Here is a 14,212-nt window from a genome sequence, read left to right as displayed (position 1 = left end):
TTGGAGGCGTGCGAAGAGACAATGAAACCCACAACAGACCATCTCACGGCCATTCCCGATTAGGGCAGCGAGACCTCCCCGCTCGCGCTCTGGAACGCTGGGAACGACTCGCCTTCCCAGCCTCTCCTTCTCTCCCTCTCTTCCCCCCTCTCTTCCTTCTTCCCACCTCCTCCCTCGCCCGTGTACAACATCCTGTATCCGTTCCTTTGGGATCTTGTTAGCTCCTGGTGCTCTTGTTGTCTCTCGTTTCTTGTGCCCGTCGTGTTCGCTACAGTGGAGGGTTAGTGGTAAGTTGCTCCATCCCACTCTGCAACTCCCTGCGGCTGATCTCCGCATCTTCAGGTACACGCCCACACCTGTCGATTTTTCTCTCGCCTACCCTCTCCCTCCCATAAATGAATGCCCCGGCCCGCAAGCGTCTTGGATCTTGATCGTGCTGCCTCTCTCCCGCCTCGCGAGGCGTTCATTGTGTGAGTTGGGCCCTTTTCGCGAGCGCAGATCGTTCTCCGCCAGACCACCCCTCAGCCCCTCTCGCGACCTTCCCCTTACTTGGGACGGCCTCCAAGTACACCGCCAGCCCACACCCACACACACCCACATATACCTGCCAAAAAAAAATAATTCGCCCTTGGCCCTGCCACCGATTACCTCCCGTGGAGGCTTGGGTGGCATATCGACTGGGGCTGGTTGTCATTGCTGTGCCGGAAGCCTTAAAACTTGCAGCTGCCACTGCTCACCCCGTGCTGACTTGGTGCTCGTCCATGGACTGTAGTGGAACTGTTTAACTGCCCTGCCCATAATGGCCTTCAAGAATGGGCTGAGTGAACGCCTCGACGAGCTGCGATTCCCGTCCCCTCGCTCCCCGCCGTCCGAGTCCAGCTTCCCCGGATATAACTCGCTCTCGCCAGGCCACCCAAACTTTGTGTCAGCCTTCTCACGACCCTCGGGGGATGTTCGTGCCAACCTGCAACGTCGTTTTACCACGGATTCCAGCAAATTCTCCTCGTCCTGGAATTATCTCAATCAGGGGTCCACGCAGCTGCCGGATCCGCTTGATCTGTTGTCTTCGGTGAGATTAGAATTTCCTTTTGCTGTAGTCTGATACTTGCCTTTGCCTCTCCTCGATCGGGAGAAATACCAAGCCTGCATGGCAATGCATTGGTCGCGAACCCAAATAATCACTGCCTCTGCGGGGACAGTAATGAAAGTTGTCCAAAATAATCACGATCTCGTTCCGTCGCGACGGGAGATGAATGAGACTGCCAGGCTTGATCTCTGAGTGTGTCGTCGCTGACACGCCGGCCTTTGCTTGCGCGTGATTCGCCATTCAATGATGGCGTGAAGGACGCTTTCCTTCACGCCTGATCCTTTCCTTTTTGCGTTCTGCCTACGTCCCAATTCCGCAATCTGCACCCTTTGATTTCCTTTTTCGTCAGTCTGAATTGCCCCATTGTTTGGCCAAAATATCCCATTTGGGAGGGCGTCTTCTCTGCGGCATTTTGACGCCCATTTATTTTCACAAGTGGTTGAGGGTATATCTTTTCATCCCACCTGCCTCTTCATTCATCCTTACAACCCTACGCCTCAACCCCCGCCATCCATCTTCCATCATTTTCATCGACTTCGTCATCTATTTCATCTATCCCCTCATCAGTTCCATCATTTTCAACGTCAATTCCATCTTTCCCACCAGACCTTTTTTCATTTTATCATTTTGATTTTGTCGAATCCAAATCTGACGACCTCCAGTTCGAAAAGAAGCGCCAGCATATCGAGTACATGCGAGAGCAGAAACGACGCTTTGAAGAGGATATGAAACTGCTTGATATGCAGCACGAAAAAGAAAAAAGCGAAATGGATCAGCTTGCTCGTGACCTCGCTAAGGCTGGTTTGTCTGGTCCTGTCAGCGAACCAACCACACCACCCGAGTATCGAGAGCCCCCCATGTCCAGTGCCGTGTCTAGCGCCGTGTCTCGTCCGAGTCGTTTTTCGACTTCTAGTGTGACTTCCTCGCCAGGTTTTTTCAATGCTTTTGGCCCTTCTTCCCAGCTTACTTCGCCTCAAGCTCCTTCCAATCCGACTCACCACTCTGCCCAGTCGGTTGACCGCTTCGCTGGCCACTCGCTTCCGGGATCACGCCGCAATTCCGAAAAGGAGGATTACACTATGGAGTCTTCCACTTTCCGTCCCGGTCCTTCGTGAGTACCCCACTTGATCTTCATACTTCTGATGCCCCAGGCTACATTGGCTTCGGACGGAAATGACCCCGGCATTCTATCTTATTCCAATTTTACCCGTGGAGCTCTTGATTACGTTCAATTTCTCACAATGTTTCAGGATCCACCGTTACTCGCTGCCCTCCAGCAGCTTTGGTAACCAGTACCGACCTAACGTTTCAGGCTACGGTGCCGGGTCCAACGTTGACTCCTTTGCTCCCCCAAAACATCTCTTCAGCACTGAGGAGGATGCCAAGCTCATCATGCATGGTGAAGAACGTCTGTCCACCCCCGACATCAAGGGCTACATCAAGATGACTGAGCCGGATGATAAATTCCCCACTCTTTCTCGCCGCAATGGCTCCAACCTTGTAAGTTCGTCAATCATTCGCTGCACGGAGAGTTTTTCTCACTGTACACCTCAGCTCTCTGCCAACCACGATGCGCATGACCTGGCCAATCGACGCACTCCGGGTCCTGAGCAGCATCACGATCGTTACAGATCGTCTCACCAGAGCATGCCTCACAACATTTCTGGCCTGATGCTTCTGGACCCACTGGGTAGCGTAGGCAGCGACGACCATGCTAGTGCCCATCACCCCCGCCATCTCCCCCGCCACTCTCTGGAAGGCGGGCTAGTCTTCCCCTCCGAGCGGACTTCCGAAGCCATGACCCCTGTTCCTTCCAGTCGACCAATTGCTCTGCAATCATCCTACTCGACGAATGACCTGCCTACTGTCAAGGGTAACGGCTTTGATTCTGCTATCACCCCTCCGAAGACTCATGCTGAACATTTTCATCAACACAACACCAGCATGGGCCGCATTCCCGCAGGAGCTGTCACCCCTCGTAAGACACGCGAGTCCCCCGATTCTGAGGGTATCAAGAGCAGCCAGAATCAGCAAACCATGCTTCAAGCGAGTGCCGCACCCTTTGGCCCTCAGCTGACGTCCGCTGCACCCAGTACTGGTGTTGCTAGCCCAGCTGCGAACACCAGCATTGGTTTCCCTCTTTACGGCTATGGCATCCAGCCTTTCGGAGGGCCAGTCGGTCAGGCCAACAATCAGGTCGCAACTTTCTCCGGTGCTAATGGCTATGGAGCGTATCCAACTTACTCTGGTGGGTACCGGTTCAACGAGCCAGGCCGAGCGGGTGTTGGTCAGCGCCGCCAGACCGAGGGAGAGTCCACCCAGCTGACTCGTTTCGCCAATTACCCTCTGGAACATTACAAGGGTGATCTTTACAACTTGTGCAAGGACCAGCACGGCTGCCGGTACTTGCAGCGAAAGCTGGAGGACCGCACGCCTGAGCATGTGCAGCTAATTTTCAGCGAGACCTACATGCATGTAATTGAATTGATGACAGGTATTATAACCCCTGCGATCCGCCGTGCAGCTTCTAGTTTCTTGCGTCGTTGAACGAGACTGATCTTCTTGATAGACCCTTTCGGCAATTATCTTTGCCAGAAGCTGCTTGAGTACTCCAATGATGAGCAGAGGACTGCTCTCATCGACAATGCTGCGCCTCAACTAGTCAAGATTGCGCTGAACCAGCATGGCACTCGTGCCCTGCAGAAGATGATTGAATTCATCTCTACTCCCGAGCAGACTCAGACTGTGATTCATGCTCTGCAGGACCATGTTGTCGAGCTTGTACAGGACCTGAATGGCAACCACGTCATCCAGAAATGTCTCAACCGCCTTAGCGCCGAGGATGCGGAGTTCATTTACCATGCTGTGGGCAGCCACTGCGTTACTGTGGGTACCCACCGCCATGGATGCTGCGTTCTTCAACGTTGTATCGACCATGCATCGGGCACGCAAAAGACTCGTTTGATCGCTCAGATCACCAAAAATTCTTTCTCCCTCGTCCAGGACCCGTTTGGCAACTACGTTGTGCAGTACATCCTGGACCTCGCTGAGCCGCGTTTTACCGCTCCCCTGTGCCAGACCTTCGCGGGCAATATTCCTGCACTGTCAAAGCAAAAGTTCAGTTCCAATGTCATTGAAAAGTGTCTGCGCACAGCGGACTCGTACACTCGCGGTCGAATGATTGACGAGATGCTCTCTGGTAGCGAGCTCGAAAAGATGTTGCGTGATTCGTTCGCCAACTATGTCATCCAGACCGCTATGGACTATGCCGACGGTGAGACTCGTACCCGTATCACCGACTCGATACGCCCTATTCTGCCTTCAATTCGCCAGACTCCCCATGGACGCCGGATTGCTGGCAAAATCCTGGCAACGGACGCGGGTTCTCGCAGTACTGTCCCGACCAATGGCCATGTGACCCCTAACGAGATGAACAATGCGTCCCAGATCCCCAAGCCCATGCTGCAGAAGCAAATGATGCTTACTTCGGGATCCAACGGATTCACTGGCCAAACCTTTCCCCCAACCCCCGCTACCAGCTCCACCAACACTCCCCCTGGCGGCAACAGCGAAAACTCCTCGCTCTTTGGTGCCCCGGCCTCCCCGGGATCGGCCAATCTTGGCACCCAGAGCCAGCTCTACAACTACTTCTGAACGGGGACTGGACGGCTCCATTTGTGCATAACGTCCCGCTCAACTGTACCCATAGCGCAATGATGCTACGATAATTGACGATTTCACGGACATCTTTCAAGAACTGTCATCAAACTGGGGCCCGTTGCATATTTCACAATCTACCCCGTTTCCGCATTTTCTTCGACACATCCATCTCATTCCATACATGCTCATTTCCTGCTCCTTGCATGAAGCAATGCGCCATGACTATTTTATCACCCGACAAGATCCACGTGTTGCATACTGCATACATTCCCAGCAGCCAGTGCTGGAGCGTCATGTTCTCTGTCCCTTGCTCCTGCTTTCGCCTACCCCATTTTTGTACTTTCCCCTTCTGTTTCTCGGTGGTTTTGCGGCCATTGATTGACCGGGATCTTTCTTGGGTTATTGGCAACCATGGATTGTTCTTTGAAACGATTTGTGCGACCATTGCCCATGATCCAGGACGAACAACGTTGCGAATCACTTCATTTCCTCCCCATGTGTTCACACACCATTTCTTTTCGCCTACTTCCGCCCTGTATTTTGCTTTCTTTTTTCGTTTCGTGACTTCGAAATGCATTAGTGCTGTGCAGGCGTTCTTGAATGCACCGATTGACGAGCGAGCTCCAGGTGGTCCTTGCGGATTGTGACCGGAGTAAGTTGTCTATGGAGCGTTCTCTGGGGATATCGTTGCCAGCTTGATTGATCCCTTCCGGGTTCTGTCGCTGCGATGTGTTCCCCCCTCACACATATTCTGCATGGTTGTACTTTAGCAGCGGAAAACGGATTCAGTTTTTCCCAATTCCAATACCTCATCGTAAGCTGTATATCTTCATTTTTTTAAAAGTAAGCCTTCAGTTTGTTTTCGGACCCCCCAGCGAAGCATACTTAAAACGCAAACGCGACGCGTGGACACGTGACCTGAAAGAGACCCGGCGTCGGCATCGAGCCGCTATCAGCAACATTTCGTCCCTTGAGCCCCGACGATCTACCAAGTTGGAAGAAGACTGGGAATTGTTGCCTCATGCAGCCAGGCGACGTTGCTCGCGCTTTGAGCGCACAATGGCCCTGCCGTGATCTCCAAGCGCGGCAGCTTGCCAGCCTTCTCCATGTGAGTTGCTTCGGTCCAGCGGACATCAACAAATTCTTCGATAAGAATATCATTGACGATTGCTGATACATTATGCTCTGTTAAATAGCCACTGATTCCCAGCCCACCGACACTGGTTGTCCATGGCGTTTCCGCAACCTGCAAATCAACCATTATCCGCGGCGTCTTGTCGACTCTTGATGTGCCACATGCCGTTGTCCGCAGCACCGAGTGTATCACCGGACGACATCTCCTGACCAAGATACTGTGGAATACACTCGAAGCATTGGGCCAGAGAGACGAGTGGGAAAAATTCGGCAAAGGACGGTGCGAGCACGTTAGCACACTTGCGGTACTCCTAGAGGAGTGTCTTGCGGCGTGGGCTGCGGAGCAGGGAAGGAAGTTTGTATTGGTATTGGATGAGATCGATCGACAGCGAGAGGCACCACCCACTTTACTCTCTGCTTTGGCTCGACTTGGAGAAATTGTGAGTGCAGGCCATGGGATGCTTCGATTGCGGGTTTATACTGACACGGCATCCCAGGTCCCTTCGCTTTGCGTTGTTTTGGTCCTTAGCTCGACTCCTCGACCATTATTCCTCCAAAATGCCTCGGTGCCTCACATAAGATTCCCTCCGTACACACGCAAAGAGGCCATCGATATTCTACTGGCTTCTCCCATGCCAGCTGTGGACGGATTCCCTGCCGATGATCCTTCGCGGATATACCCACATTTCATTTCAACAGTTTACGATACTTTGGTTGGACCAACTGCCGGTTCTGTACCATCGTTCCGATCTATCTGCGACAGGCTATGGCCCTTGTTCATAGCTCCTGTGATACAGGGTGAAACACCACCTGGCGAGAACACAGAATGGGATTTTGCGCGGTTGCTCGTGAAGAACCGAGCGCTCTTCCGCCACCAGGGTGAATCATCGCTGGTGCACCGCATAGTGCCAGAGGACTCCTCGGCCCCGAGCAAGGTGTCTCGGAAGCCATTTGCACCTCCCGCCGCCTCTTCGGCGTTGCCCTCTCTGCCATATTTCTCAACGTTGATCCTGACCTCGGCGTATGTGGCATCGCACACCCCGCAACGGCTGGACACGATCTTCTTCTCAAAATTTTCCTCGTCCTCACTATCAGCGCGTAACAAACGCGCTCATCATCGCCGTCGCCTGAAGGTCCTTTCCCAGGCGCAAGCCGAAGAAAGACAAGCTGCGAACGACGACCCATCCACTCCCCGAAGGGGGAAGGGCAAGCGGTCAAAAACCCGTATCACCAAGTCCACCCTCTCATCCGCCTTTGCTACCTCGTCGGCAACGACATCTGCTATTGGCGGCGGGGCCGGTATCACGGGGCCCTCTACTATTCTTACAGCCCGGCCGTTCCCACTCGAACGACTCCTTGCAATCTACCATGCCATCGATCCCAATCCGCCCGCAAATCCCATTCGCACAGGTGCCGTCGCAGATCAGATTTACGCCGAGTTGGCGACTCTGCGTCGCCTACGTCTCGTTGTTCCAGCTTCCGGGCACCATGTTGGCTTGGGTAGCATGGGCAGTGGGAATACCAGCGCCGATGCAGGCGAGAAATGGTGTGTGAATGTCTCGGGCGACTGGATAGGTGAATTGGCGAAGGGCATTGGTGTTGAAGTGGGTGAGTGGTTGGCTGGTGGTCTGGATTAAGGGGGAAGTATAACAGCTGCACTATCTGGAGTTCAAGGGTGAAAGGCGCAATTTGTGTTTTTGTTGATGCTGGGCATAGGTTGCATAGCATGGTTTTTCATTTTTCACATTATGAAAGGTGGCTTGAACTCATTTTGTCTAATCGTACACTGTCATCGTAGTTGGTCATTCCCGTCATAGAAGGAAAACCCTAGAAAATCAAAACTCCTTATGGTACATAGCGCCCAACTCCATGGGTATGCATTTCTGATGTCGTGTCTTCCCGCCACCATAGCCATCACCATATCCGCGTATCATATTACAGCTCAGTGCCAGGCCCAGTGATCTACTACGGATGTGGCGCCAACCAGCAGCCCGGGCGACTGTGGCCCATTTGGAACATCCTCGGGCGCATGGTTCTCGAAGCGTAGGCAGGTAACTGGCTGCGAATACCGATACTCTGTAAGCGGAGACGCAATCTGTTGTCCTGTGCGCAGAGAAAAGAGTTGCACGGTGTTATCCCGGGTCGCTATATATACAGTTCGAATGGTCAGTTCTCGTGCGATTCACGGTTATCTTCCCCTTGGAAGAGAGAGGAAGATGAAAGAGGAATGGAGAGAGGGATCTAGGGAGGGAGGGAGTGAAGTGGGTGAGCTGAGATCGAGACGGACAACGTACCACAGGCCAGCAATCTATTCTCTGGGCTCACATCTATGACGCCATTCACACCTGGGACGCACCCAGGGAAGGTCAGGAACGGCCGTGAGGATTGGTGGAAGGGAGTCATGGGCTGAGGCCGCTTCTGCACGATTTTGGGCGTGGCACGCACGTCATATATCTGCGCCTATTTCCGCGAGTGAGTATAGGACGAATACGGCATGGCTGCTTCCGTGCTTACAGACGTCGGCCCGGCAGCCATCAACAGATATCCATGGATATGGCACACTTTGTCGACACGCTCGGTGTGCTGCAAGACCATCGCGCTATCCTTACTGCGCATGTCGTGCAAGAGGATCGCCGAGTTGCGCATCCCGGCTGCAACGAGGGTGTCCTGATAGAATCCCACAGCGGTCACGTCTGACCTGCCGGATCGGCGGGATACGATGCTGGGATGCTCGCATCTGTGTAATTCCCAGTCAACACCGTGATGGTTCTCTAGCATGTAGAGACCATCAGACGTCCCGACTGCAAACTTGGGAATGGGGTCCGAAGAGGCAGCTGAGCACCATAGCGTCCGCATGGTATTCACGCGCTGCAAAGATCTGACTGTCCTTTCGTATGAGCTGGAAATCGTGTGCAAATGGAATACGATGAAGGGAAACATACGGTTGGTGGGCCATTCTCGTTCAGGCATCTCATCTGGCCCTGGGAAGCGGTGGATTTGAAGTAATGAGTCTCCTAATGGACCGCTATCCATGGTTGATCTACTGTTGTGAGCGAACTTTGTTTATGAAGGACATTCACCTAAGACATAGAACTTACAGCAATAAATTGCCCCTGCCCATGGAAAAAGACGAGAGCTTGTAATAGACAGTGTGAGCAGGGCCGAGAAAGCTGACAGACGGGTAGGACATACTCTGTACTGATCTCGGATAAGGGCCTGCTCCCAAGGAGAGTAGTATTTCCAGCTTCCACTTTGGAAATTTGGGTAGCAAAGGCTGCTATTTGATTAACAAATTTCAGTAAACAGACGAAAGGAGAGAGAAGCTCACGAAACATAGCAGGCGTCAACATGGCTTCCGCCTATAGAAGAACAGATGTTAGCTGACTGCCCAATACGATCATCATCGGGTCAAAAGCTGCCTACCACCAATCAAAATCCCAGAGGAGGGATGTCGGGCAATTTGGCTTAAAGATATCCTGGGGAACCCGTGGAACTTGTAAAGCTTCTTTCGAGTCAAAAAGTGCGAGAAGATCACGGTTTCCTCCTCTGCCCTGGGCCGAGGCCGAGCACCAATCTCTCTGCTGAGACCAGTCCATGGTTGTTTTAGGGAACTGTGCTTATGGACTGTTTCGCGAGAAACCTTCTGTTTGGTCTTGAGGCGGTTCTCACGTTCCTGGGGGTTGGGTTAGCCAATTCGTGGATGCGTGAGGATAACTGGATTTCAACTTCTTTTTCATCCCGCTTGCGCTTGACTGAGTCCTGGGAATGACCTGATCCGGGAGGCGCGACATGGTTGGCCTGTATCTTGAAGTACTTGCCCTTTTCTTGATCTGCTTGCTGTTAGCGCCACGCAGCTTGGGGAACACGGGGAGAAAGAGTAGCATCGGCGGTCGCGATTAGACGGATTATGATCGAACTCCAGTTTTGACCTCGGCGTAGACATGATCAGAGTGCTTACCGAAGATGAAACCCGGGAGCTCGGGCATTTCCCTTTGGGCTGGGGGATTCGAGGAGCTTGAACCAGCCATGCTGGAGTCAAGAAAATGGGCTGAGGATGAGTTTGTCTTGGAGCAGTAAAGGATAGACAGGGAAAATCAATAAACCAGAAGGATCTTGCAGAGGGACAGAAGGATGTTGATGGGAGTGAAGAGTGGGTGTCGGCACTGGTGGGCGAGCGGGCAGAGTCACCACGAGTGGATGAGAAACACCGAGAACCAGAGCAAATGTTTGATCTTCTACCAACTGACAGGCACCACACTCATAGCCCCGGGCTTGACTGCGCTGAACAGTATCAACTGATGCCGCGCAGAATCCACTCGGCGACGGCGACGGCGAACCGATTATGTCATGTTGATGCCTGGGGCGGCGATCCATATAGATCGCCCGTCGTTGCCCTAACGGCCTCACCGTTTCGTGGAACCGTTGCCTGGTCAATTCTGGCCGCGAGCTGATCAGGCCATCGCCATGGTGATTGAATCTCATGTAAAACAGGCACGACTGCGTCGACTCAGTCACACTATGCGTTGTACTCCAGGGCTCGTTTCCCATCCCCCCCCTCCCAAGGCAACGCTAGAGAATTCCGCCCTTGGTGAATTTGATATTACCCCCGGATTGTCGAAGAAAATCCCACCAGAGGCAGAAAAGAAGACCCGAAGGATCAGAAAGCATTCATGTCGGTAATTGGACCGGGTAGAGCAAATCCTGGCTGAGAAGAGCCAATATCCGCTCTGGCCCCGGCCCTGACTGTTGAAATGAACTTGCGAGGAGATGGTGACCGTCTCCGGAACAGAGATTGAAATTCTTGGCCTTTCCCAAATTATGCCCTTTAAATTTAGTCGCTGGGAGGGCCTGGGAGAGTTGTGGAAGCCGCGAGCCGAGGGAAAAAGGTCCTACAGGATGGCTGAAACCAGTCGAGAGAGTAACCGCTGAATACCTGGAGTCGTCCATTCTGCAGTTTGGAAGATCCAACTATATGGACTCCCCATACCATTGGAAAGCCATCCTTCTCTGTCCTGAAGCTCTTGTACTTCTTGCTTTGGCTTTGGCTGGCTGGCCCTCATCTTCGATACGCGTCGAAGAATCGACGCGTAGGCCTGCGATAGATCTTTTCATTCTGTAGAACTGAGCAACAGGCACGCGTGTTTGCCCTATCCAGGGCTCGTGCCTGCTGTTCTCTCACAGTTCGCGTAGTGACTGCCCATAGTCGTGTTGTGCTGCCGGTCTTTCGCGCGTCGCCCACCCCATCCAACCCTATCCTTTTCATCACCTCACCCTCACCACTGACTCCCCAAACCCCCTTTTCCATCTCCTTCGTCGCCGTCAGAGCATTTCTGACGTTAATAAAATCGTTTTCCATCAATATTGCCTATCTTCAGCCGTCATGGCTGAAGAGATTGACCCGAGGGCCCTCGCCCTCCGCAGCCATCCCTCTGGGGATGACTGTGCCCCCGAGGACAAGGAAGTCCTCCCTGTCTCCAGCAAGGGGACAGAAGAGAGCCTTGAGGCTCTCATCATCGAGCTAGAAGAGGAGGACGGCAAGGAAGCCGACCCCGAGGTCCTCACCATTGGGCCCGGGGGTGAACGACCCATCCCCACCGGTCTGTTGCAGACCGACCTCAACCTAGGCCTCACCGAAGTTGAGATCATTGCATCTCGACGCAAGTTTGGCTGGAACAAGATGCGGGAGGAGCGTCGCAGCAACGTCGTCAAGTTCTTCATGCTCTTTGTCGGGCCCGTGCAGGGTGTCATGGAGGTAAGCCGTTTCCCTAATGAATTCCATACAATCAAGCCTGCAGACGATGCTCACACTTCTGCTGAATAGCTTTCAGCTCTCCTTGCTGCTGGTCTGAAAGACTGGATTGATTTCGGTGTGATCTGTGGCCTTCTCTTGCTCAATGCTGTCGTGGGCTTCGTTCAAGAGTACCATGCAGGCAATATCGTCGATAGCCTCAAGAAGACTCTGGCACTGAAGGCAAGCGTCATTCGCAGTGGATCTATGGTTGAAATCGGCACCGAAGAAGTCGTTCCAGGAGATGTTGTTCATGTCGAAGATGTAAGTGCTGTTCCGACCGGGCGAATCATCCACTTCCATGCTGACTTGAAGGATCTAGGGCACCATTCTTCCTGCCGACGGGGTTGTGATGACTGAAGATGCCCATCTACAAGTTGACCAGTCCGCGATCACTGGAGAATCTCTTGCCGTTGACAAACACAAAGGAGACCGTTGCTTTGCATCCTCGATCGTCAAGCGTGGAGCTGCACTGATCATCGCAACCGCAATCGGCGACAGAACATTCGTCGGGGAAGCTGCAGCACTGGTAAGCCGTGCCTCCGGTGGTACTGGCCATTTCACCAAAGTCTTGAGCGGAATCAGCACACGTCTTCTAGTCGGCGTAACCTTCACACTGATCGTTGTATGGGTGTCTTCATATTACCGTGGCAATGACATCAGAACCTGCCTGGACTTCACCCTCGCGACCTCCATTATCGGGGTTCCAGTCGGCCTTCCAGCAGTCGTGACCACCACCATGGCGGTCGGTGCTGCATATCTGGCCAGAAGGTCTGCCATTGTCCAGAATCTTTCCGCAATCGAGTCGCTGGCTGGCGTGGAAGTCCTTTGCTCTGACAAAACTGGGACGCTCACTCGAAACAAGCTTGCATTAGGGGAACCCTACATAGCCCCCGGGTTTGACAAAGCGGAAGTCATGTTCACTGCTTGCATGGCAGCGATCCGAAAGAAAAAGGGCATTGATGCCATTGATAGAGTGTTCATCAAAGCCCTGAAAAACTTCCCGGAAGTCATTGAAAAGATGGGTCAATTCCGTACCGTGGAGTTCTACCCCTTCGATCCAGTTTCGAAGAAGGTCACCGCGGTGATCGAGTCCCCAGAAGGCGAACTGTGGACCTGCGTCAAAGGGGCTCCCATTCCCGTGCTGCGAACTGTACAGGAAAGCCGTGAACTCCCAGACCATGTCGTCAAAGAATACGAAGAGAAGGTCACCGAGTTTGCCAGCCGTGGATACCGTGCACTGGGAATCGCTCGTAAGCGAGGCTCTGAGCCCTGGCAGATCCTGGGAATTATGCCCTGCTCCGACCCCCCTCGTCACGACACTGCCAAAACCATCAAGGAAGCTCGGGAGCTGGGTCTGGCAATCAAGATGCTGACAGGTGATGCCGTGGGAATCGCTCGCGAGACCGCACGCTTGCTCGGACTGGGCACCAACATCTACAACGCCGAGCGCCTCGGTGTCACTGGAGCTGGCGAGATGCCTGGGTCCGAAGTCAATGACTTCGTGGAAGCCGCAGATGGGTTTGCCGAGGTGTTTCCTCAGCACAAGTACAGCGTCGTGGAGATCCTTCAGCAGCGCGGCTACCTGGTGGCGATGACTGGAGATGGCGTCAATGATGCCCCATCGCTCAAGAAAGCCGATACTGGCATTGCAGTGGAGGGTGCTTCGGATGCTGCTCGATCGGCTGCTGATATCGTGTTCCTCGAGCCTGGTCTGTCGACTATCATCGACGCCATCAAGACGTCCCGCCAGATCTTCCATCGGATGTACTCGTACGTCATCTATCGCATTGCCCTGTCCCTGCACCTGGAGATCTTTTTCGGGTTGTGGATTGCGATCATGAATGAGGTGTTGGATCTGCGCCTGGTTGTACTCCTGGCCATCTTTGCTGACATCGCCACGCTGGCCATCGCCTATGACAACGCGCCGTACGCCCAGTCTCCCACGAAATGGAATCAGCCTAAGCTGTGGGGCATCGCTGTGATTCTGGGACTCATTCTGGCCGCGGGATCGTGGATTGCCTTTGGCACCATGCTGCTGCGAGGCGAGGAGGGAGGTGTCATCCAAAAATATGGCGCCCGCGACCCAGTGCTGTTCCTCGAGATCGCTTTGACCCAGAACTGGCTCATCTTCATCACCCGTCTCAATGGTCCCTTCTGGAAATCGCCGCCGTCTCTTCAGCTCGCGGGGGCTGTGCTGCTTGTCGACATTGCCGCAACCCTAATGTGTCTTTTCGGGGCATTTGTCCATAAAGAGACCCATATCCTCACCGTCCTTCGCGTCTGGATCTTTTCCATCGGCGTTGAGATTGTATGCGCTGTGGTGTACCACCAATTGCACAAGTCCAAGAGTTTCGACGATCTCATGCATGGTCGATTTTGGCGACGCAAGTCTCACGAGAGGTCCTGGGAAGACTTTGGTGAGTTGCATCCTTGGGTGAATCTTACCTTGACAGCAGCTAATCTGAATTTGCAGCGGTCGCCGCGCAGCGCGTGTCAAAACAGCACGAAAAGACTAGTTAAGATGAATGGCGTGATGGGTG

The 14,212-nt window shown here is 53.4% G+C and overlaps 4 protein-coding genes across 4 annotated transcripts; 3 read left to right on the top strand and 1 right to left on the bottom strand.

Annotated features, from left to right (window-relative positions):
• Positions 1-799: 799 nt before the first annotated feature.
• Positions 800-4,741, top strand: N7459_004468 (uncharacterized protein; the record flags this gene model as incomplete). Its single annotated transcript, XM_056943652.1, has 5 exons — positions 800-1,069; positions 1,750-2,198; positions 2,338-2,587; positions 2,642-3,581; positions 3,657-4,741. 5 exons carry the CDS (start codon positions 800-802, stop codon positions 4,739-4,741), a joined length of 2,994 nt encoding a protein of 997 aa, XP_056800535.1.
• A 1,027-nt stretch (positions 4,742-5,768) lies between these two features.
• N7459_004467 (origin of replication complex subunit 5 family protein) lies at positions 5,769-7,518 on the top strand (the record flags this gene model as incomplete). Its single annotated transcript, XM_056943651.1, has 3 exons — positions 5,769-5,855; positions 5,944-6,321; positions 6,379-7,518. The coding sequence occupies 3 exons, from the start codon at positions 5,769-5,771 to the stop codon at positions 7,516-7,518; spliced, it is 1,605 nt and encodes a 534-aa protein (XP_056800534.1).
• A 305-nt stretch (positions 7,519-7,823) lies between these two features.
• On the bottom strand, positions 7,824-9,909 carry N7459_004466 (uncharacterized protein; the record flags this gene model as incomplete). Its single annotated transcript, XM_056943650.1, has 10 exons — positions 7,824-8,026; positions 8,176-8,341; positions 8,396-8,763; positions 8,824-8,921; positions 8,980-9,017; positions 9,074-9,155; positions 9,210-9,240; positions 9,305-9,554; positions 9,608-9,711; positions 9,840-9,909. The coding sequence occupies 10 exons, from the start codon at positions 9,907-9,909 to the stop codon at positions 7,824-7,826; spliced, it is 1,410 nt and encodes a 469-aa protein (XP_056800533.1).
• A 1,352-nt stretch (positions 9,910-11,261) lies between these two features.
• On the top strand, positions 11,262-14,192 carry N7459_004465 (plasma-membrane proton-efflux P-type ATPase; the record flags this gene model as incomplete). The annotated part of the gene is made up of 4 exons (XM_056943649.1): positions 11,262-11,633; positions 11,703-11,933; positions 11,992-14,089; positions 14,146-14,192. The coding sequence occupies 4 exons, from the start codon at positions 11,262-11,264 to the stop codon at positions 14,190-14,192; spliced, it is 2,748 nt and encodes a 915-aa protein (XP_056800532.1).
• Between the last annotated feature and the right edge of the window lie 20 nt (positions 14,193-14,212).

This window comes from Penicillium hispanicum (genome assembly GCF_028827665.1).
Source record: "Penicillium hispanicum strain IBT 35686 chromosome Unknown utg000004l_segment0_segment0, whole genome shotgun sequence".
Taxonomy (NCBI): domain Eukaryota; kingdom Fungi; phylum Ascomycota; class Eurotiomycetes; order Eurotiales; family Aspergillaceae; genus Penicillium; species Penicillium hispanicum.
This window is presented reverse-complemented; position numbering and strand designations above follow the sequence as displayed.